At 40.0% G+C, this 26055-nt stretch overlaps 1 protein-coding gene across 3 annotated transcripts in view; it reads right to left on the reverse strand.

Moving 5' to 3' along the window:
- LOC308283357 (C-type mannose receptor 2-like) overlaps window positions 1-9553 on the reverse strand; it is a 28606-nt gene extending 19053 nt beyond the window's left edge. Inside the window, exons 1-2 of one of the 3 annotated variants that reach the window (XM_080723778.1) lie at window positions 9421-9553; window positions 1974-2057 (exon numbers count right to left, since the gene is read on the reverse strand). In XM_080723778.1, coding sequence (XP_080579904.1) covers window positions 1974-2057; window positions 9421-9469 — 133 coding nt within the window. In that variant the 5' untranslated portion in view covers window positions 9470-9553. Of the gene's footprint in view, window positions 1-1973; window positions 2058-3445; window positions 3503-8256; window positions 8341-9420 lie in introns of those variants that run through there. The other 2 variants (XM_080723779.1, XM_080723780.1) reach the window with 2 other exon arrangements.
- Between the last annotated feature and the right edge of the window lie 16502 nt (window positions 9554-26055).

The raw sequence follows: 26055 nt of genomic DNA on the forward strand, positions 1-26055 counted from the left end.
ACCTGTACAAAGTTTGCACTTTCAAAGGCTTCCTACAGCGCCACCCTTTGGCCAATTGTTGCAAGCTTCGTGTTCTCGCCGTTTGGCATTGTCCTCAACCATATTGCAGAGTTTCGTAAAAAGCGACTGCACGGTCAAGCCGCAGTGCCTTAGCAAAAACATGGGTTTCTTCTGCTCTGTCTCCAGACTCATTTCCCTTTGAAAATGCTTAAAGGACCATTTCACCTCTGGGACAACCAGATCTTATTTTATTGTTGTTTGGGACACAATCAACATAATCCTGAGTTATTTTCTGTGTTCAATCTGTGTTTTTAGATATTTTAGTATTTCAGCATGCTACAAGAATCATATGATGCAAAATGGTCCTTTAAAACGTTTTCTTGATATAATTAAATCATTCAATCACTTTATTAAAATGTTTTCTTGATATAATTAAATCATTCATTCACTTTATTAAAACGTTTTCTTGATATAATAAAAAAAATCCTTATTTTCAGGAAAGAAATGTTTGATGCTATTTTGTTTTATGTTCATATCGGACTGACATACAGTAGGCTACAATGAAATCCTTGCTGCACTTGCATCCAGACATGGACAGTGGTCCCCAGATAAATAACCAAATGGTAACCAAATGGACCCTTATAACGATCTTAACTGTAAGAGTAAAATGAAATCCACTTAGTTTCATTTTACTCTTACAGTTAAGATCTTTTAAGGGACCACCTGGAATGCCCCCGGGGACCACTGGTGTGGGGACCACTGGTTGAACTTGAAAAGCACCACTCTATTCAAAGAAGAATATAGACCGTGAGTCACCACGCAATATTCTGCAGAAGAGCGAGTGCATTCAGGAGCGTCACAATGGGAGGAAAAGTGCGACTGAGTTACTAGGGCCAAAGGTAATTATTTTATACTTTAGCTATTGAAAAATAGCAGATATACAAGCTCACAGCGCAGCACCGAGTGCCATACTACAAGCTAGATTTTGAAAAATCTTGATTTATTTTGTCAGTGGTGCTCAAACTTTTTCATGTGAACTTTTTCATGTGAACTGAGTGCTCACAGCGCGGCTCTCGGTGCCGCTTGTATATCTGCTATTTTTCAATAGCTAAAGTATGAAATAATTAAGGCCCCTCCACCTTGGGCCCTAGTAACTCAGTCCCACTTTTCCCCCCTTGTGACGCCCCTGAATGCACTCGCTCTTCTGCAGAATAGTGTGTGGTGACTCAAGTCACAGTCTATATTCTTCTTTGAACAGACCGGTGCTTTTCAAGTTCAACCAGTGGTCCCCACACCAGTGGTCCCCGGGGGCGTTCCAGGTGGTCCCCAGCTAAATGATGGAGAGTTGGTAACCAAATGGACCCTTACAGAATTAAGTGTCAAATGAAACCAACTGGATTTAATTTTACCCTTAGAGTTAAGATCTTTATAAGGGTCCATTTGGTTACCATTTGGTTCTTTAGCTGGGGTCCACCTGGAATTCCCTCAAGGACCACGGGTGGTCTCCGGACCACTGGTTGAGAACCACTGTCCATGTCTGGATGCAAGTGCAGCAAGGATTTCATTGTACTGTATGTCTGTCCTATATGAACATAAAACTAAATAGCATCAAACATTTCTTTCCTGAAATAAGGATTTTTTTTATTATGTAAAGAAAACATTTTAATAAAGTAAATGAATGATTTAATTATATCAAGAAAACGTTTTAATAAAGTGATTGAATGACTTAATTATATCAAGAAAACGTTTTTTGATTTAATGAAGTAATTGAATGATCCCTTGCCTTTGGCCGGGATGGCCATAGACCCCTAAACCCCTATACTGTTTCAGCCAATCAAATGAAGCTATAGACATATTAACCGGAATAGCAAACAGGTAGGCCTAAAGTGACTAAAATATGCACAGAGCCTATAAAGCATTTATCAACAGCCACAATAATCAGTACCAGTAAGTATTGTCAGAGTTTTCAATACCTTCATTGCTTCTGTTCACTTCCTCCACTCGACGCTCACTCAGATTCAGCCTCATTTCTACGCTGGACAGCTGAGCAAAGTTGGCTGAAATCATCAAAATCATCAAAACATCAATTGATAATTAATTGAAAACACGTCTCTACTTCTGGTGACTGATATTGTCCTTCTAATGAATGTTAGACTAATTGAAAACACATATAAATGGTTAACTAGAAGATATTGTTCCTTCGAAACAATTGTCGGCTCGCTTCAAGCCCAAAAACAAATGTCAATATCACAGGCAGTGCTCTCTTTGACGTTACTGACGCAATCGGACACTGCATGCAAAAGTTGACCCGCTGGTGGCGCTATAACAGGCCAATGTGAGAAGGGTGGCATCTGTTCCTTGACCTAGTGGGAATGTGCTTGCAAACGTTCACGCACATCGCAGGCTGTGTTCATGATTTGAGGTGTTTTTGGCCACTTTTAGCTTGCAGTTATATTTATTATTATTAATATTATTTAAAAAAGTGTGCACTTCATAGGCATGTTAGATAAATGTCCTTAGATTGCATGTAGAATGTTTCATGCAAATTGCTCAAAAATCCCAGGCTTAAAATGCGTTTAAGCGTTTTACAAACTGCTCAAAATTATATAGCGCCCCCTTTGGCCAATTGGGGTAAGATTGGTTTCAAGATTTGGACTAACCCTCTACAGTATTTCGTCATGAAAATGTTACTTTATGTTTTAGAGGCAGCAGAATAATTTTCATAAAACTGCAATATTCTTTGAATTATTAAAAAATAATGTTTCAATCAAAACAAATCCGATCCGACAGATCTTTAGATATCGGTCCAAAGTTCATATAAAAAAGGTTTTGTGCACGTGACGCGAAAATTCCAGAATAAAAGTGGGTTTAAGCGTTTTACAAGCCATGGAAAATCTAAGGGCGGAGCTTACTTAACAAAGTCACAGATGGCTTCCGCTTGAGTCAAGGTACGTGTGTAAGCAACTTGCATGTCTTAACAAAACGAGGCATGACTTATGCCCGTTTAAAGTTTGAATTTTCAAACACTTCGTATAGTGCCCCCCTTTGGCCAATTGGAATAAGATTGGTTTCAGTGATATTTGGACTAACCCTCTACATCTTTGACAAATGCCATGAACATGTCACTTTGCATGTATGGTTTAGAGGCAGAAGAATAATTTGCATAAAACTGCAATATTCATTGAATTATTAAAAAATAATTATCTAACATACAAACTTCTCACCATATAGCCTGTGTAGATATAGGTTCAAATTTCATGTGAAAAAGGTTTTGTGCGCGTAACGCGAAAATCCCAGGAGGAGATAGATTTTTACTGTTTTTCATATAATTCAAAATGGTGGGAGATCTAAAGGTCAGAGGTCAAAAGCCATAGTGTCGGCATGAGGAGACGCATAAGTGTGTCCAGGTTTCATGGCTGTACGTCAAACAGAGCATGAGCTATACCTGTTCAAAGTTTGCACTTTCGAAGGCTTCCTACAGCGCCACCATTTGGCCGATTGCTGTAAAAAGTTATAGCACACGTCGCCACAGTAAGCTCAACACATTGATGTTTGAATATCGATTTTCGGTGAAAGTATGTAGGAGTAGAAAGGTGCCAAAGTTTTGAGGAGAACTTGCACTAGACTGCCTGCGTTATAGATAAACTAGAAAATATTGTTCCTTCAAAACAATTGTGGGCTCGCTTCAAGCCAAAAAGCAATGGCTATAAAAGTACAAAATGTCAAGATCGCAGGCAGTGCTCTCTTTGACTTTACTGACGCAATCGGACGCTGCATGCATGATTTGAGGCATTTTGTTCTAAAAATTTGTTATGCAAAAGTTGACCCGCTGGTGGCGCTATAACAGGCCAATGTGAGAAGGGCGGCATCTGTTCCTTGACTGGGAATGTGCTTGCAAAATTTCATGCACATCGCAGGCTGTGTTCATGATTTGAGGTGTTTTTGGCCACTTTATCGCTGCTTGCAGCTATATTTATTATTATTAATATTATTTAAAAAAAAATTGTGCACTTCATAGGCATGTTAGATAAAGGTCCTTAGATTGCGTGTAGAATGTTTCATGCAAATTGCAAAAAAATCCCAGGCTAAAAACGGGTTTAAGCGTTTTACAAACTGCTCAAAATTATATAGCGCCCCCCTTTGTCCATTTGGGGTAGGATTGGTTTCAGTGATATTTGAACTAACCCTCTACACTATTTCGTCATGAAAAAGTGACTTTGCATGTATGTTTTAGAGGCAGAAGAATAATTTGCATAAAACTGCAATATTCATTGAATTATTAAAATAGAAAAAAAGTTCTGTGCACGTGACGCGAAAATCCCAGGATAAAAACGTGTTTAAGTGTTTTACAAACTGCTCAAAAGGGCGGAAAATCTAAGGGCGGAGCTTACTTAACAAAGACACAGATGTCTTCCGCTTGAGTCAAGGCACGCGTGTAAGCAACTTGCATGTCTTAAAACGAAACGAGGCATGACTTATGCCCGTTTAAAGTTTAAATTTTCAAACGCTTCGTATAGCGCCCCCCTTTGGCCGATTGGAATAAGATTGGTTTCAGTGATATTTGGACTAACTCTCTACATCTCTGCCAAATGCCATGAACGTGTCACTTTGCATGTATGATTTAGAGGCAGAAGAATAATTTGCATAAAACTGTAATATTCATTGAATTACTAAAGAATAACTATTTAACGTACAAACTTCTCACCACATAGCCTGTGTAGATATAGGTTCAAATTTCAAGTTTTGTGCGCATAACGCAAAAATCCCAGGAGGAGATCGATTTTTACTGTTTTTCATATAATTCAAAATGGTGGGAGATCTAAAGGTCAGAGCGTAAAAGTCGTTCGGCATGAGGAGACGCATACGTGTATACAGGTTTCATGACTGTACCTCAAACAGAGCATGAGCTATACCTGTTCAAAGTTTGCACTTTCGAAGGCTTCCTACAGCGCCACCATTTGGCCGATTGCTGTAAAAAGTAATAGCACACGTCGCCACAGTAAGTAAGCTGAACACATTGATGTTTTTATTTTCATTTTCTGTCTAAGTATGTAGTTCAGTCAGATAACCCACGATAAGGATTGAAACAATGTTTATTATTATTATGAATGAGTAATGCAAGTGTGTATATGTCACATTTATTTTGGCGTCAGGCTCTGCTCTCCCTGCTCAGCGCAGCACAGAAGAACATCAATAACCATTAGTAGCAGGGAGATATAAATATATATAAACACCCCCCATGGGGAACAGAATTAACAGCAGAGCCTACTGGTGGTGCTGGGGAGGCGGTGGGGGCAAGCAAGTGCCAGCTGCCAATCAGCAAGGCAGGAGGAAGAGACAACTGAACAGGCTTTAAGTAGGTTGGCAATGATCAGCTGACTGCCACGTCACCTGTGACGCAAGACTGGCGTAGTAGTGTTGTAACAGAACTGAATGCAACCGCATTGACCCCTCGGGTATAACTGACTGAACCTATGATCGCAGGCTCTATCCATTTCAGTCAGATAACCCACGATAAGGATTGAAACAATGTTTATTATTATTATGAATGAGTAATGCAAGTGTGTATATGTCACATTTATTTTGGCGTCAGGCTCTGCTCTCCCTGCTCAGCGCAGCACAGAAGAACATCAATAACCATTAGTAGCAGGGAGATATAAATATATATAAACACCCCCAACACGCAGAACCAAGAACGCCCTACGGGAAATTACTCTACCGATTCATCCTAGCAGATGTCCCACTGCTCCTTGACGGAGACACAGTGACGAAGTGCAGCTAGCATTTCTGGATCCTGCTAGGATATACTAACATTATGTGTAAAATCTATGTGAGCCAGGCACACCACGCCGTTTGGCACCCTAGCTGATATCCCACTGCTCCAGCCGTGTGACATCTCCGCGGATATCCCCTGCAGTGACGAATGCCGCTAGCATCCTGGATCCAACTAAGACATACTAACATTATGTGGAAAAATCTATGTGAACTGGCGCAACCAGCCATGCACGTCTTAGCAGATATCCCACTGCTCCTAATGGAGACACAGAGACGAATGCAACTAGCATCCTGGATCCTGATAAGACATACTAACATAATGTGGAAAAATCTATGTGAGCTGGCGCAACAAGCCGTGTGTCATCCTAGCAGATATCCCCCTGCTCCTTAGGAGACACAGAGACGAAATGCCGCTAGCATTTCTGGATCCTGCTAGGATATACTAACATTATGAGGAAATCTATATAAGCCAGGCACTGCTCCTAAGAGACACAGTGACGTCCCACTGCTCTTAGGAGACACAGTGACGAATGCAAGCTTATGAGCCTTCAATGTGGGGTGATGCTCCCCTCTAATACTACGCCGATCCCAACTTCTCCCCCAACACAGCGACAACCATCTGGGATCGCTAAGGCATAACTTTAGTTGCCCACACCAACAGCCATCCCTCTAATGCCAGTATAGAGGAGCATTAGGACTTAAGTGAACGTAACTCTGATGCACACGATTTCCCCCAGCTACCACCATATATTTAGTAATACTGCTTGAACCGCTCAAGCTAAATTACAACACTTGAACTCATTAAATTCTGATAAGTTGAGATAATATTTAACATATCAGTTCCGCTGACGGTTTGGATAAAAGAATACATTAAGATTGATTAGAGTGAATAGATCTAAGATTGGAACCAACGAGTACTAACCATGCTTTTACTGAACAGTGATTAATGAAAATAAATATAACTATCATCCTATCACCACCAGATAACACCTTTCCTAAAACACTCTACGCATAATCATCCATTCGATGATCTGACAGCCGACCCATTTAGACAGCAACATCTCCAGCCAGCATGACAGACTTTTATATCTTGACTATTAATGGAGCACCTCTCCGTAAGTAACATGCAATGGAGTTTACTTCTGTATGGCTTGTCGCACATACCGGTACATGACATCCACTGTCAACCGGCTTTTCATGGTAAGCATAACAGTAACTGAACATACTCATCCTGACAACTCCTGACCAAGACGGAGTGATATCCATGAATAGCACTAAATGATGCAACCAGCGAACCCGTTCTCAGTCGATGTTGAGAGACCTGCCCGAGCAGAACATCTATGATGGCAACCAAGCGAACCCGTTCTGATGACGATGTTGGGAGACCTGCCTGAGCAGGATAACTAAATGAGCAGTCGCAAAACACTTACCCGGTGAGAATCCTGATATAGAGGGAATATTCTACTTAGTGAATTACCCATGCTATGCTAAACCTACCATGTAAATCGTATGCACCATGGCATAACTGATGCGCGATTGCATCTTAACATTTAAGCTTATGCACATTAGCATGCCTGCTGCACCATGGCATCTTAACATTTAACATTATGCACCATTGGCATCTTAAATACCATTTAACCTTATGCCCATTGGCATACCTGATGCGCCATTGGCATCTTAAACCCAACATTTAACCTCATACACCATGGTGTACCTGATGCACCATGGTATCATAACCTACCACCTAAAAACATTAAGCAGTATTGGCATACCTGATGCACATTGCATCTTAACCTACTGGGTGATGACGACGCATTTTCCTTTTTTTTATTTTATTTTTTTTTTTTTATAATATATATGAATATATATATATAGGCCATAATATATAAATGTACTTAAATGTAATTTTTTAATATCCATTTAAATGTATCCATTATCTATTTAAAATTACTTGTGAATTATTTATTTTAGTAATTCGTTATTTATCCATTTGTGAATATAGAATTAATTCACCCAAGTAGGCTACCTGAACTGAGCGCAGGGCAGAGTTTGATACCAGCTCAATTGAGAGGATTATTAACTTGATTATCCGAACAACATGAAGGCTACTAGCCAACACCGGAAAAGCTATCACATCAAGCACCGAAATAAATGGAAGCTAGCTTGGCATGAACCAACAACCTGACTGCTAGCATTAGCTCCCCCACCAAGTGCCCCAACCATTTGGAATAGGGAAATCATCGGTGGTGTAAGTAACTAAGCACATCCACTTAAGTACTGTACCTAAGCACACTCTTGAGGTATTTGTACTTTACTTGAGTATTTCTAATTTCCAATACTTTAACTTCTACTCCACTACAACTTGGATTCAAATATTGTACTTTTACTCCACTACATTTATTTGAAAACTGTAGTTACTTTGCAGGTGTAAATTACAATAATACAAAAAACGCATAAACCCACTTTAGCCCTATTTTATACCTTGGCTCACAACGCGTCGCAATTTTCAAGCATTTAGACTTTTACTTTTGGTACCCCAAGTACACTTCCATGCCAATACTTCCGTACTTTTACTCAAGTACATTTTGAATCCTGGACGTCTCCTTGCAACAGAGTACATCCACAGTGCAGCACCGATACTTCCACTTAAGTACAAAATGTGAGCACTTTTCCACCCCTGGAAATCATGAAACGCCACAGCTACCGAATGCATGCACAATATTCCAGTGCATTTAGAGCATAGACTACGTTTCCCAGAAAGCTCCAGCAAGTTCAACTGATGACGTCATAGGTCAGACAGCTTGTGATTGCGGAAGCAAACAATGATCGCACATAAACCACTATGAGCTTGCAGCGTTCCTTTATCCCAGAAGCCAACACAGACAGACATCCTTAATAAGACTTCTCAATGGGAAGTGATTAATGTGCTTTAGAAAATAATTTCACAGGAGCTTCTACAGTAACCGGCAGACGCACTACTATGATCTATGAAGCCACAGGACACTTTAGCTGAAGCTACGACGTAGCACTGTCTATTAGCAACTTGAGAACATCGGCCACTCATGGACATAAGCGCTGATCTGACAGCCAGACAGTGCCTGACTGCATTTGGGCTTCACAATACATTAACATGTAAACCCAAGGTGAGACATAAGCAGCCCACAGAGACGGAATCATTTAAAACAAGCTGCAAAACGAATATCTCCCGTAGACCCGTTGCCAGATCCTGTGAGTGAAACAAGTGACCAGTCTATGAAAACAAGCCCAAAGATTCGCCACTTGAGCTCTATAACATAAGCTATTTCCTAATAAATATAAATAAAACAAATGTTGAAGCAAGCCAAATACCCTCCAGAACCACGCCCAACAAAGAACCCCGCAGCTAGAGACCTCACAGGAATACAATACAGAGTCGCTTATAATGAGCAGACATGGCAACACTGTCGACGGCCGCCGTAGAATGCAATCAATGTTTGTCGCCGGGCTTTATTTAATGCCACGTTTGCCGACTAATGCCAGCATAGCATACTACAACAGGATGGCAGTTTAGAGCTGTTGGAAGTAGGCCATTTCGTGAAGACACCTTAACACACCATAAACTGAAAAACAACAACGCAGAGCTTGAAAGATAGCGAACTACTTTACCCATAGAGCTCAGTATGCGCAGAGGGGTGCGCAACATGTCTAGCAGCATGACGTTACTAGGAGGCGAACTCACGCTAGCTGGATGCTAACAACCCACGTTAAACATTACACATGTTATAAGCTGACACTCTCTACATCAGCAGCAGAGAGCTCCTGGCTGACACTGACTGAATGGGATGAGCAAATGGAACTTTAGCAAATGGCCTGACTTGCTAACGGCTAAACAGTTCAATAAAATATATGGAACAACTGAGGTGAGAAATAAACAACAACCCACAATATACACACGTTCCCCCTCTTTTCTACTGGAACAGCTAATCAATGATGTGGTTAAGTTCCCAAAGCCCAGAGGGAATGAGATCCTCATTATTATGAGACTTGAACCTGTCAAGAATAACAACCACAATCAACCACTGTTCCTGAGCTTAACTTTAGCAACGTTAGCAAAGCCCACAGCACATTTAAATTAGCTTTAGCAACAACGACTGCCACATTAGACTGTAGCACTGCAGAATGGGCAACTGGGCACCAGCAACATTAGCAAAGACAACATGAACCTTGAAGCAATAATAAGAATTCAGCAGCGATTACCAGAATCAAACAATCCCAACGTTTTTTCCATACAACCTGGCCAAGTCACAGCTTCTTAGCTTAGCAGCCAAGAACATGATTTAAGCAACAATAAGCAGCAGAACAGCCAGTAACACCCAGCCAGCTAGGCACAGCAAACAGCCTCACACCATGAGGCATGGCAACTTGGCAAGCAAGTGCCAGCTGCCAATCAGCAAGGCAGGAGGAAGAGACAACTGAACAGGCTTTAAGTAGGTTGGCAATGATCAGCTGACTGCCACGTCACCTGTGACGCAAGACTGGCGTAGTAGTGTTGTAACAGAACTGAATGCAACCGCATTGACCCCTCGGGTATAACTGACTGAACCTATGATCGCAGGCTCTATCCATGAGTAGAAAGGTGCCAAAGTTTTGAGGAGAACTGTATGATCACTATGACTGATAGATAAATAATGACAATATCTAAAGTGTGCTCGCCTTTCAGGCGAGCCCACAATAATGACAATATCTAAAGTGTGCTCACCTTTCAGGCGAGCCCACAATTGTTTCGAAGGAACAATATTTTCTAGTTTATCTATCATACTATACTATACTATATCAAGTTCTCCTCAAAACTTTGGCACCTTTCTACTCCTACATACTTACACCGAAAATCGTTATTCAAACATCAATATGTTTCAACTTTTTTTACATGAACTTTGGACTGATATCTAAAGATCTGTCTGGTCGGATTTCTTTTAAATTGAAACATTATTTTTTAATAATTCAATGAATATTGCAGTTTTATGCAAATTATTCTTTTGCCTCTAGAACATACACGCAAAGTCACATTTTCATGACGAAATAGTGTAGAAGGTTAGGTCAAATATCACTGAAACGAATCTTACCCCAAAAGGCCAAAGGGGGGCGCTATATAATTTTGAGCAGTTTGTAAAACGCTTAAACCAGTTTTTAGCCTGGGATTTTTGAGCAATTTGCATGAAACATTCTACACACAATCTAATGACCTTTATCTAACATGCCTATGAAGTGCACATGTTTTTACTAATATTAATAATAATAAATATAGCTGCAAGCAGCGATAAAGTGGCCAAAAACACCTCAAATCATGAACACAGCCTGCAATTTGCGTGGGATTTTGCAAGCACATTCCCACTAGGTCAAGGAACAGATGCCACCCTTCTCACATTGGCCTGTTATAGATAGCGCCACCAGCGGGTCAACTTTTGCATAATACATTTTTGGAACAAAATGTCTAAAATCGTGCGTGCAGCGTCCAATTGCATCAGTAACGTCAAAGAGAGCACTGCCTGCGATCTTGTCATTTTGTACTTTTATAGCCATTGCTTTTTGGCTTGAAGCGAGCCCACAATTGTTTCGAAGGAACAATATTTTCTAGTGATTTATAGCACTTTTTAAAAAAAATAAACAAAACAAACTGACAATTTAATTAATAGTTACCGGAATCCAATTTGACATGCAGAACCTCTCCATGCTCTGCATGTTACAGTTGTGACAATGGTTTCTTACGAGCTTTCTGACTAATGAGATTTCGGACTTATAGGCAGTCCCCCAGTACATCACCTTCAAGCGCTGCCAGATTCCGCTGCATCTCCTGAAATTCATCTCCACAGCGTGCTCTGGTCTCCTGCAAAAAGCAGCACAGCAAAACAACAGCTGCAGCAAAGGCCTTCATTCTCCACTCAGTGAATGGTGATCACCTCTTCTATTTGTTAGGCTTCTCTCAGAATACAGGGCACAGAGCTGAGAAATCAATGCGATATGGAAGTTTAGCAAATTTAGCCAGTTGTGTGACTTCCTCACTGAGATCGTGTGTGCTGCGTGTGGGTGTGTGCGTGTGTGACTGACTGTAATAGTGAAGTTACAGTCAGGACAGAAGGATTAACACTCCTCCTTAAACTCCATAAAGTAAAACATTTCCTCATACCAGGTTATTATCTTGTGTCACTGCCAATACAACTATTCAAAATAGTTAGTGCATGCATGCATGCGTGTGTGTGTGTGCGTGCGTGCGTGCGTGCGTGCGTGCGTGCGTGCGTGCGTGCGTCCGTGTGTGAGACTGTAATAGTGAAGTTACAGCCAGGACAGAAGGATTAACTGTAAAACATTTCCTCATACCATACCATATACCATCTTGAGTCTCAAGATGTTGGTGCATGTGTGCGTGCATGTGTGTCTGTATAAACCACAATAGTGGGTCATACGTTCTCTCAGTGAACGATGAGTGTCTCTTCACTGGCAGTCGTGTTGTTGTTGCTCTGTGGAGCTTATCATGGAGAAGCCCAACAGAACACCTTTTATGGAACTGTCATGACCTTTGACCCAAAGGACATAAACGCAGATGGATGTATGACGGTAGGTACTGGGCAAGATTATTACTATACTTAATGAAATAAATTAACGTTAAAACAAAACCTAGAATAAAAAGGAAAATAAAAACACTTTGTGTAACTGAAATACTTTGATGTCATTACCTCATAATTATAGGTGGTCCTGCACTATAAGACAACCTCATGCACAGATTCGGACACATGGGAATGTTATGGGGATTGTGGCAATGTGACCCTACTGGAGGTGGACACGGTGCAGAACACCACGGAGTGGTGTCAACGAGAAGGAATCATGACTCGACTGGTTCCCAGCCACGCTTACTTCTGGATGCAGTGAGTGAAGAGGAATTCACTATGACACAACGAAAACAACAAGACTTTAAATACCATTTTCAAGTTTTACACAGTAGGATATTTCATTGGTATCTAAATCTCCAGCCTGTCATGACTTGGCTGAATGAGAGGATCAGGGTTTGTCCATCATGTGGCATAGCTATGTTGACTGCTACTGTATCTGTAACCATGTATATATTTGTAGGACTACAAATGATGATTTTCTTAACATTTATTATATTGATTATGTTTTTTATAATCAAATTGTTGCACATTTTTCCAAGCTCATAACGTTGCATGATGTGATGTGATGAGCTTGTAGATGTGCTATTTTCAAAAATATTAAAACTAAACAAAAGCTAAAAACTTCCCCAAAATCAATTGCCCAAAATGGGGATCAGAATCAGAATAAGATACGATAAGAATACAATTGTTTAATACATTTAGTACATTAACTTTTTTCTATTTTTGTTTCTCAATTGCTTCATCTGACACAGTGTGAGAAGGATTATAACAGAAATATGTTATAAATTGTATAATACAGTCATCTGACACTTTTTATTGCGACAAGTTACTATGAAAAGCTCCACCGGCTGCCTCTCCGTCTGTCCATCACGTCACATTTTTGTCGCTATCTCCGCCACCGTTATCCCTATTGATGCCAAACTTTGCACACACACACTCCTTGGATGGCAAATCATAACCTCCGCCCCTCATTTCTCACATGGCCCTCTTCTAGCGCCACCATCAGGCCGATTTTTACAAAACACATTTCTTTACACTGCTCCTACAGATTTTGCCCTAAAATCACGCAAAGCGGTACACAGTATCTCTAAAGTCATGTCATCAACATGGATCTGTCCCATTTCCCATATTCCCTCCCGATTGGCTACGATTTACTTCTAAAGTTTGTGTATGCGACGTGACGGTCGCTTATCTCCCCATTAGGGAGTCTTACTGGTAATAATAACAATAATAATCTTATCTCCCACAGGTTACGAGGTGGTAACTGGATAAGTAACACAAATAACATTACGAACTGGGATGCTCTAACGTATGTGAACCTCAAGACCAGATCTGACACTGGGAAAGCCAACAGGTCTCCTCAGACCACCATCATACCTTCACTACGGTAACATAATATACTTACTGTTGTTTTGTTCTTATTAACTAATAAGAGACCACACCTCTGCTCAGGTTAACAGCGTTTATTGAACAAGTGAGATGTATGCATGCAAGACTGCGAGTGTGTGTGTGTGTGTGTGTGTGTGTGTGTGTGTGTGTGTGTGTGTGTGTGTGTGTGTGTGTGTGTGTGTGTGTGTGTGTGTGTGTGTGCGTTGCTGAGGAGCCCGAGGCTCAGGATGGGGAAGCAGCCTCGGGAGCGAGACGACCCGGTTTGCTCGGTCCGTGAGCCAACTGTCATCTCTGCTCCTGCACTGCCCACCTCGATGCTCCTAGGAAATAGGGAAACGAAGTTAGCATGGCAAAGCGATTCGAATGAAGGTGGTGACTGGGGAGGGGGTGGGGATTTGCGTTCTACGTGAGCAGAGTCAAACAGGTAAGTGACATGATCTGAGGTGTACACCCAGTTTATACTGTGTGATTGCTGTGCGATTGGCCGATAGGGAGAACACGGGTGTAGTTAATAAGGTGATAAGGAACGTGAGTGGCTGCGGAGAGCAGAGGCTATGTGGATGGCTGAGCGAGTGGTGACGGAGATCGCAGTGGGTGGTCTCCACTCCTGAACTTGCGTTGGGCACAAGTGCACAACTACATTAGTTATTACTCATTATGTAGCAGAAATGCTGATGACCATTATAGGGTAATATCTCCTCTGGACAAAGGGAGAATTTCCCTTTAGGCTAATGGTTAAGATGTTGACTTCCCACGCGGGATACCAGGGTTCATATCCTGGGGGTTTTACAATTAGCTGGAGCTGCTTCATACAATAAATACTGTGACACACACATGATGGTTTTACTGGGACATTTAATGGTTCAGAGGTGTAATTTTATATTTTTAAATACTAATATGTAGACTATACTATTCAAATTAACTAAAGCACAATGTAAATTCAGTTTTAGGGTCAAATATGTTCATAATACTATTATTATACGAGATACTTCAACAAACAAACAAATTATATAATCTCATTCTGTTTTTCTATCCGTCTCTCTCTCTGTCTCTCAGAGTTCCTTCTAACTGTGTGAGAAACTTCGACCTGTTAGCATTTGACCCAGATGGAGACCAGGTTCAATGCTATCCTAGTGCTCTTCCTTCTGTTCTCAACATGTCAACCGTGAGTTGAATGCTTTTATTTTGTAAATAAGAAGATGGATTTCACTTTACTGTTGCCAATTCAAATGTTATGATTTCTGATGCTATCACAAATGTATATTAAGTCGATCAGAGAGGCTTATTGTCTGTATCAGCCGAGAACACAGGAGTCTATTCCTGCAATCCACCCCTGGGAGATGGATTGCTGAGGTGGAGCGCCACACCATCAGGTCCTAGTACTTACAGCTCCACTTGCCTCAAACAAACAGTGCTACTCATAAGCTGAGTTGGCGGTGCCTGGGATCGAACCCTTAACCTTGTTCGTGTCCTGTGTCCCTTCTGTGTTCTTTCAGGATTGCACTTTGTCATTTTCTGTGACCAACAGCAGTAATGAGGGTCCCTACGCTGTCCAGTTGGAAATAGTTGACTTTCCCAACCAGAATATCAACCTTACAAGACCTGGAGGATCTCAGCTCATTTACAATACCAGCCAGTATCTCAGCACTATACCTCTACAGTTTGTTGTCAAAGGTACACAGCAAAACCATCAGTTCATATAAAAAATAGACCCTTGCAGGTGTATTTTCTATGGGGTTTCAGCAACTCAACCCGTTAATGTGCTAGATAACCTAGACCAATAACCTAACTGTGAAAAGCCATACAAATTTTTATGTTCCTTCCGTGTGGGCAGTGGAAGGAGCAGTACCCAGCTGTACAGAGGGACAGTATCTACCCAGGTTCCTGCCTCCCACCCCGGCTAACAGAGCACAGCTCTACACCCCTGTTGGTCACACACTGGAAATCACCATCAACACAGAGGCAACAAACTCTACGTGAGTAAAAGACAACAAGATTGAGGCCTCTAGTTTTTAGGACAGTAAACTGGAGCACTCAGCCTCAAACTACCAGGCACAGTGTTTTCCCACAGTTCCACGTCATTGCTCTCTCTCTCTCTCTGTGGGTATTAATGATGCGGGTGTGCCAGAACCACTGACAACGTGACAACATGATAGATACTGTGTCTATCTCTTTCTGATCTCTTTCGACTGTACAGTAGCCTGCACTGCAGTCAAACAGGAATCTGTTCACTTCCCAGGACTGTCCTTGGACTTTCCCATGCAGGACAATTCATTTAATTATTGTCTGATATGTCATACATTTAAACCTAACCTGCTTTAAATAGACTAAAATAGCAAATCTACAAAGTGAGCATTGGTGTAGAGGGGTTAAAGGTGTGAAAATACAACATATTAATAAAAAACATAATTAAACAACACTGATTGTCAAACAAATTGATGAAATCTATGAAAAAGTTTAATTTGCAACACAATGTGTTGGACCCCTTAACTGCTTTCGCTCAGCTAAGGGGTCCTTGGCCTGAAAAACGTTGAAGACTTCTGGATTACAGTAAAGAAAATATACCCATTAGAATGATTATGTCTGTCTGCACAAGGTTGGTTTGCAAAACTGGTTGTTAGAGTTGATCAAATATGGCATCCTATATTGTGTAGGCTATAGCTTTGATGTACAGATTATAGATTGTTTGAGATTTTTGATTCTATTGATTTATCTTTTCCCTTTCTTTTTTTTCTTTTGTTATTCTACTACCTATGACGACCTCGTGTTTTAGATTACTATTTCTATGGGTTAGGGTTAAGGATTAATGCTGCATTCACACTGAGAGAAGCCAAGCTAATGGTTGGCTTGGTAATTCAATGTAATGTCTATGCAAACCAGCTTTTAAAATTTCCATGCTCGAAAAAAAAGCTTGGAAATTTTAAAAGCTGGTTTGCATAGACATTACATTGAATTACCAAGCCAACCATTAGCTTGGCTTCTCTCAGTGTGAATGCAGCATAAGAGTGTGTGCTAAATAACTGAATTGTAAATTGCAAATATGAATCAAGATTCTACTACATTGCCTGTTTCTCTCCTCTAATGTTTTTTCTTTTTTAACAATATATTTATTGAGTTTTCTTTTTTTTTTTTTAAACATATTTTTTTTACAAACATAAAACTAAAACAATCCCGTAACAAAACCACAACACAATATAAAGGAAAACAACAACAACAACACAATTACAAAAAAACAAAAAAAACAATAACAACAATTTACATATTTTCTTTAGACATACAGAGCACACATACCAACAACACCCAGATTCCCATGCCACAAGGCCGTATAATTGGCTGCAGAGGGAAAACGTCTACCCCACTCCCGGTTCCTCCATCAAATGCGAAAGATCATTGCTCTTGACATAATGAATAAAATTCCCCCATATTCTGTCAAATAATGCCTCATTCACACTACAGATATATAGTTGAACGTTTCGCTTGGTAATTCAATGTAATCTCAATGGAAACCAGCTTTAAAGGCTGGGCATGTCGGCTGTCCTTGGAATCCAGCCTTTAAAGCTGGTTTCCATTGAGATTACATTGAATTACCAAGCAAAACGTTCAACTATATATCTGTAGTGTGAATGAGGCATAACTCTTGTTTGTTTTTGAGAGTGTATTTGATTCTTTCAAAGGGGAGGCACAAAGATAGTTCCCTAAACCACTAGCGATGCTGGGTTTCCCTGTCTTTTTCCATGAAAGGGCGATAACCCTTTTGGCTTGTAGGAACCCAAGGTCCAGAAATGTTATCTCGCAATTAATGTTTTTAATATTTTAGTTTAGTGTTTAGTGTGGCAAAAATCAAGAACCGCAGATAAATATGATCCAGAAGTTTACGTCAATAGCAATAATCTGTTCTTCATTTCAAGGTTCTGATATAGAAAAATAACAGATTGCTGAATGCTGTGATTGTGATTGTGATGCATGCATTCAGCCAAGCCATATACAGTAATACGAATTATTCATGTACCTAATTAATTAATTTAGTTGGTGTTTTGTTGTCCTATGTCCCCAACGTTTCTAAAAGTCTGAAGATCTAAATTAAGGCTTTTGAACCATGTTCACTTCTTTGGTGGTGTTGTAGGGTCTCAGAGCTGCTGTTCAGTGGACCCCACAACATGAACCTGTCTGAATCAGCACAAGGACAGTTCATTCTGAGATGGACGCCACAATCAGAGGATGGAGAACATCACCCTGTCTGCTTTGTCGCTCAGGCCAACAATGGGTCAGCAACCATTTAAATGTAACCTTTTAGACTTAGGGTTATTTTCAATCGGATCGTGTGTTTATCTCACTTGTTGAACACACACATAAAAAGGAAATATTCCATTCTGAGATCGCTAAATAGCAAAGAGAGTTTCACCTGCCGATCAAGGAGTTTCAGACAGGATTATCATGATTGTTCCAATTTTAATTTCATGGTTCAGTTTGAATACAATGTCCACATTTTGCAAATTATGATTTTGTGCAATATGTTTAAAATGAACCAACACCAACCTCTGTTGGCACCATCTAGTGGGGTGCAGACCCCTGGTTGGGAAATACTAATTTACACAGGCCTGGCTTGGCAACCCAGCCTGGTGGGGATATGTGCTCCACAGAGCACCGCTTTCTAGAACCATATAAAGTATTGGCTGGATAATAACTAGACCCAAAGAACCGTAATGAAACACAGCTAGGATATTTTGAAATTCAAAGCAATAGTTTAGTATTAGTAAATTAATCAATGTATTAACTACTGTATACGCCATTTAGTTTGTTCTACATTAAGATAGTCAAAACATTAAGATATTACAAAACCCCTGTTTAATATGTATTTGTTTTCTCAGTTCAGCCAAATATCAATCGGAGCTTCGTTGTGTCATTGTCAGTGTCTCAAACGGTGAGTGAAACTATGGTACACCTGTTTACTACTGCATAATCTTTCACTTTCCATCAGTGATGATGATGTTTGAGGAGGCCTAATTATCTTTATGTTCACCACCTGCAGCAACAACAACCACAACCCCGACTGCAATACAACCAACTACATCCAGCCAACACACTTCTATGACAACTGCAGCTACAACCACTCCACTGATTACAACTACTATTACAGCGTATCATGGAGGAGCCCAACAGAACAACTTTTATGGAACTGTCATGACCTTTGACCCAAAGGACATAAACGCAGATGGATGTATGACGGTAGGTACTGGGCAAGATTATATACTTAATGAAATAAATTAACGTTAAAACAAAAACTAGAATAAAAAGGAAAATAAAAACACTTTATGTAACTGAAATACTTTGATGTCATTACCTCATAATTATAGGTGGTCCTGCACTATAAGACAACCTTCACATCATGCACAGATTCGGACACATGGGAATGTTATGGGGATTGTGGCAATGTGACCCTACTGGAGGTGGACACGGTGCAGAACACCACGGAGTGGTGTCAACGAGAAGGAATCATGACTCGACTGGTTCCCAGCCACGCTTACTTCTGGATGCAGTGAGTGAAGAGGAATTCACTATGACACAACGAAAACAACGAGACTTTAAATACCATTTTCAAGTTTTACACAGTAGGATATTTCATTGGTATCTAAATCTCCAGCCTGTCATGACTTGGCTGAATGAGAGGATCAGGGTTTGTCCATCATGTGGCAAAGCTATTTTGACTGCTACTGTATCTGTAACCATGTACATATTTGTAGGACTACAAATGATGATTTTCTTAACATTTATTATATTGATTATGTTTTTTATAATCAAATTGTTGCTAATTTTTCCAAGCTCATAACGTTGCATGATGTGATGTGATGAGCTTGTAGATGTGCTATTTTCAAAAATATTAAAACTAAACAAAAGCTAAAAACTTTTCCCCAAAATCAATTGCCCAAAATGGGGATCAGAATCAGAATAAGATACGATAAGAATAAAATTGTTTCATACGTTTAGTACATTAACTTTTTTCTATTTTTGTTTCTCAATTGCTTCATCTGGCACAGTGTGAGAAGGATTATAACAGAAATATGTTATAAATTGTATTATACAGTCATCTGACACTTTTTATTGCGACAAGTTACTATGAAAAGCTCCACCGGCTGCCTCTCCGTCTGTCCATCACGTCACATTTTTGTCGCTATCTCCGCCACCGTTATCCCTATTGATGCCAAACTTTGCACACACACTCCTTGGATGGCAAATCACAACCTCCGCCCATCATTTCTCACATGGCCCTCTTCTAGCGCCACCATCAGGCCGATTTTTGCAAAACACATTTCTTTACACTGCTCCTACAGATTTTGCCCTAAAATCACGCAAAGCGGTACATAGTATCTCTAAAGTCATGTCATCAACATGGATCTGTCCCATTTCCCATATTCCCTCCCGATTGGCTACGATTTACTTCTAAAGTTTGTGTATCTCCCCATTAGGGAGTCTTACTGGTAATAATAACAATAATAATCTTATCTCCCACAGGTTACGAGGTGGTAACTGGATAAGTAACACAAATAACATTACGAACTGGGATGCTCTAACGTATGTGAACCTCAAGACCAGATCTGACACTGGGAAAGCAAACAGGTCTCCTCAGACCACCATCATACCTTCACTACGGTAACATAATATACTTACTGTTGTTTTGTTCTTATTCACTAATAAGAGACCACACCTCTGCTCAGGTTAACAGCGTTTATTGAACAAGTGAGATGTATGCATGCAAGACTGCGAGTGTGTGTGTGTGTGCGTTGCTGAGGAGCCCGAGGCTCAGGATGGGGAAGCAGCCTCGGGAGCGAGACGACCCGGTTTGTTCGGTCCGTGAGCCAACTGTCATCTCTGCTCCTGCACTACCCACCTCGATGCTCCTAGGAAATAGGGAAACGAAAGTTAGTGTGATGAAACGAGAAACGAAGTTAGCATGGCAAAGCGATTCGAATGAAGGTGGTGACTGGGGAGGGGGTGGGGGGATTTGCGTTCTACGTGAGCAGAGTCAAACAGGTAAGTGACATGATCTGAGGTGTATTTATACTGTGTGATTGCTGTGCGATTGGCCGATAGGGAGAACACGGGTGTAGTTAATAAGGTGATAAGGAACGTGAGTGGCTGCGGAGAGCAGAGGCTATGTGGATGGCTGAGCGAGTGGTGACGGAGATCGCAGTGGGTGGTCTCCACTCCTGAACTTGCGTTGGGCACAAGTGCACAACTACATTAGTTATTACTCATTATGTAGCAGAAAGGCTGATGACCATTATAGGGTAATATCTCCTCTGGACAAAGGGAGAATTTCCCTTTAGGCTAATGGTTAAGATGTTGACTTCCCACGCGGGAAACCAGGGTTCATATCCTGGGGGTTTTACAATTAGCTGGAGCTGCTTCATACAATAAATACTGTGACACACACATGATGGTTTTACTGGGACATTTAATGGTTCAGAGGTGTAATTTTATATTTTTAAATACTAATATGTAGACTATACTATTCAAATTAACTAAAGCACAATGTAAATTCAGTTTTAGGGTCAAATATGTTCGTAATACTATTATTATACGAGATACTTCAACAAACAAACAAATTATATAATCTCATTCTGTTTTTCTATCCGTCTCTCTCTGTCTCTCAGAGTTCCTTCTAACTGTGTGAGAAACTTCAACCTGTTAGCATTTGACCCAGATGGAGACCAGGTTCAATGCTATCCTAGTGCTCTTCCTTCTGTTCTCAACATGTCAACCGTGAGTTGAATGCTTTTCTTTTGTAAATAAGAAGAGGGATTTCACTTTACTGTTGCCAATTAAAATTGTATGATTTCTGATGCTATCACAAATGTATATTAAGTCGATCAGAAAGGCTTATTGTCTGTATCAGCCGAGAACACAGGAGTCTATTCCTGCAATCCACCCCTGGGAGATGGATTGTTGAGGTGGAGCGCCACACCATCAGGTCCTAGTACTTACAGCTCCACTTGCCTCAAACAAACAGTGCTACTCATAAGCTGAGTTGGCGGTGCCTGGAATCGAACCCTTAACCTTGTTCGTGTCCTGTGTCCCTTCTGTGTTCTTTCAGGATTGCACTTTGTCATTTGCTGCGACCAACAGCAGTAATGAGGGTCCCTACGCTGTCCAGTTGGAAATAGTTGACTTTCCCAACCAGAATATCAACCTTACAAGACCTGGAGGATCTCAGCTCATTTACAATACCAGCCAGTATCTCAGCACTATACCTCTACAGTTTGTTGTCAAAGGTACACAGCAAAACCATCAGTTCATATAAAAAATAGACCCTTGCAGGTGTATTTTCTATGGGGTTTCAGCAACTCAACCCGTTAATTGCTAGATAATCTAGACCAATAACCTAACTGTGAAAAGCCATAAAAATGTTTATGTTCCTTCCGTGTGGCCAGTGGAAGGAGCAGTACCCAGCTGTACAGAGGGACAGTATCTACCCAGGTTCCTGCCTCCCACCCCGGCTAACAGAGCACAGCTCTACACCCCTGTTGGTCACACACTGGAAATCACCATCAACACAGAGGCAACAAACTCTACGTGAGTAAAAGACAACAAGATTGAGGCCTCTAGTTTTTAGGACAGTAAACTGGAGCACTGATATGTCATACATTTAAACCTAACCCTGCATGGATAGGTTGCTTTAAATAGACTAAAATAGCAAATCTACAAAGTGAGCATTGGTGTAGAGGGGTTAAAGGTGTGAAAATACAACATATTAATAAAAAACATAATTAAACAACACTGATTGTCAAACAAATTGATGAAATCTATGAAAAAGTTTAATTTGCAACACAATGTGTTGGACCCCTTCGCTCAGCTAAGGGGTCCTTGGCCTGAAAAACGTTGAAGACTTCTGGCTTACAGTAAAGAAAATATATCCATTAGAATGATTATGTCTGTCTGCACAAGGTTGGTTTGCAAAACTGGTTGTTAGAGTTGATCAAATATGGCATCCTATATTGTGTAGGCTATAGCTTTGATGTACAGATTATAGATTGTTTGAGATTTTTTATTCTATTGATTTATTTTTTCCCTTTCTTTTTTTTCTTTTGTTATTCTACCTATGACCTATATGTTTTAGATTACTATTTCTATGGGTTAGGGTTAAGGATTAATGCTGCATTCACACTGAGAGAAGCCAAGCTAATGGTTGGCTTGGTAATTCAATGTAATGTCTATGCAAACCAGCTTTTAAAATTTCCATGCTCGAAAAAAAAGCTTGGAAATTTTAAAAGCTGGTTTGCATAGACATTACATTGAATTACCAAGCCAACCATTAGCTTGGCTTCTCTCAGTGTGAATGCAGCATAAGAGTGTGTGCTAAATGCCTGAATTGTAAATTGTAAATTGCATATATGAATCAAGATTCTACTACAATGCCTGTTTCTCTCCTCTAATGTTTTTTCTTTTTTAACAATATATTTATTGAGTTTTCTTTTTTTTTACAGAGAACATCAAACATATTTTTTTTACAAACATAAAACAAAAACAATCCCGTAACAAAACCACAACACAATATAAAGGAAAACAACAACAACACAATTACAAAAAAAAAAAAAAACCAATAACAACAATTTACATATTTTCTTTAGACATACAGAGCACACATACCTACAACACCCAGATTCCCATGCCACAAGGCCGTATAATTGGCTGCAGAGGGAAAACGTCTACCCCACTCCCGGTTCCTCCATCAAATGCGAAAGATCGTTGCTCTTGACATAATGAATAAAATTCCCCCATATTTTCTCAAATAACTCTTGTTTGTTTTTGAGAGTGTATGTGATTCTTTCCAAGGGAAGGCACAAAGATAGTTCCCTAAACCACTGAGCGATGCTGGGTTTCCCTGTCTTTTTCCATGAAAGGGCGATAACCCTTTTGGCTTGTAGGAACCCACGGTCCAGAAATGTTATCTCGCAATTAATGTTTTTAATATTTTAGTTTAGTGTTTAGTGTGGCAAAAATCAAGAACCGCAGATAAATATGATCCAGAAGTTTACGTCAATAGCAATAATCTGTTCTTCATTTCAAGGTTCTGATATAGAAAAATTACAGATTGCTGAATGCTGTGATTATGATTGTGATGCATTCAGCCAAGCCATATACAGTAATACGAATTATTCATGTACCTAATTAATTAATTTAGTTGGTGTTTTGTTGTCCTATGTCCCCAACGTTTCTAAAAGTCTGAAGATCTAAATTAAGGCTTTTGAACCATGTTCACTTCTTTGGTGGTGTTGTAGGGTCTCAGAGCTGCTGTTCAGTGGACCCCACAACATGAACCTGTCTGAATCAGCACAAGGACAGTTCATTCTGAGATGGACGCCACAATCAGAGGATGGAGAACATCACCCTGTCTGCTTTGTCGCTCAGGCCAACAATGGGTCAGCAACCATTTAAATGTAACCTTTTAGACTTAGGGTTATTTTCAATCGGATCGTGTGTTTATCTCACTTGTTGAACACACACATAAAAAGGATATATTCCATTCTGAGATCGCTAAATAGCAAAGAGAGTTTCACCTGCCGATCAAGGAGTTTCAGACAGGATTATCATGATTGTTCCAATTTTAATTTCATGGTTCAGTTTGAATACAATGTCCAAATTATGCAAATTATGATTTTGTGCAATATGTTTAAAATGAACCAACACCAACCTCTGTTGGCACCATCTAGTGGGGTGCAGACCCCTGGTTGGGAAATACTAATTTACACAGGCCTGGCTTGACAACCCAGCCTGGTGGGGATATGTGCTCCACAGAGCACCGCTTTCTAGAACCATATAAAGTATTGGCTGGATAATAACTAGACCCAAAGAACCGTAATCAAACACAGCTAGGATATTTTGAAATTCAAAGCAATAGTTTAGTATTAGTAAATTAATCAATGTATTAACTACTGTATACGCCATTTAGTTTGTTCTACATTAAGATAGTCAAAACATTAAGATATTACAAAACCCCTGTTTAATATGTATTTGTTTTCTCAGTTCAGCCAAATATCAATCGGAGCTTCGTTGTGTCATTGTCAGTGTCTCAAACGGTGAGTGAAACTATGGTACACCTGTTTACTACTGCATAATCTTTCACTTTCCATCAGTGATGATGATGTTTGAGGAGGCCTAATTATCTTTATGTTCACCACCTGCAGCAACAACAACCACAACCCCGACTGCAATACAACCAACTACATCCAGCCAACACACTTCTATGACAACTGCAGCTACAACCACTCCACTGATTACAACTACTATTACAGCGTATCATGGAGGAGCCCAACAGAACAACTTTTGTGGAACTGTCATGACCTTTGACCCAAAGGACATAAACGCAGATGGATGTATGACGGTAGGTACTGGGCAAGATTATATACTTAATGAAATAAATTAACGTTAAAACAAAAACTAGAATAAAAAGTAAAATAAAAACACTTTATGTAACAGAAATACTTTGATGTCATTACCTCATAATTATAGGTGGTCCTGCACTATAAGACAACCTTCACATCATGCACAGATTCGGACACATGGGAATGTTATGGGGATTGTGGCAATGTGACCCTACTGGAGGTGGACACGGTGCAGAACACCACGGAGTGGTGTCAACGAGAAGGAATCATGACTCGACTGGTTCCCAGCCACGCTTACTTCTGGATGCAGTGAGTGAAGAGGAATTCACTATGACACAACGAAAACAACGAGACTTTAAATACCATTTTCAAGTTTTACACAGTAGGATATTTCATTGGTATCTAAATCTCCAGCCTCTCATGACTTGGCTGAATGAGAGGATCAGGGTTTGTCCATCATGTGGCATAGCTATGTTGACTGCTACTGTATCTGTAACCATGTACATATTTGTAGGACTACAAATGATGATTTTCTTAACATTTATTATATTGATTATGTTTTTTATAATCAAATTGTTGCTAATTTTTCCAAGCTCATAACGTTGCATGATGTGATGTGATGAGCTTGTAGATGTGCTATTTTCAAAAATATTAAAACTAAACAAAAGCTAAAAACTTTTCCCCAAAATCAATTGCCCAAAATGGGGATCAGAATCAGAATAAGATACGATAAGAATAAAATTGTTTAATACGTTTAGTACATTAACTTTTTTCTATTTTTGTTTCTCAATTGCTTCATCTGACACAGTGTGAGAAGGATTATAACAGAAATATGTTATAAATTGTATTATACAGTCATCTGACAC

This window comes from Nannobrachium achirus, assembly GCF_963921795.1.
Source record: "Nannobrachium achirus genome assembly, chromosome: 4".
In the NCBI taxonomy this organism is placed as follows: Eukaryota; Metazoa; Chordata; class Actinopteri; order Myctophiformes; family Myctophidae; genus Nannobrachium; species Nannobrachium achirus.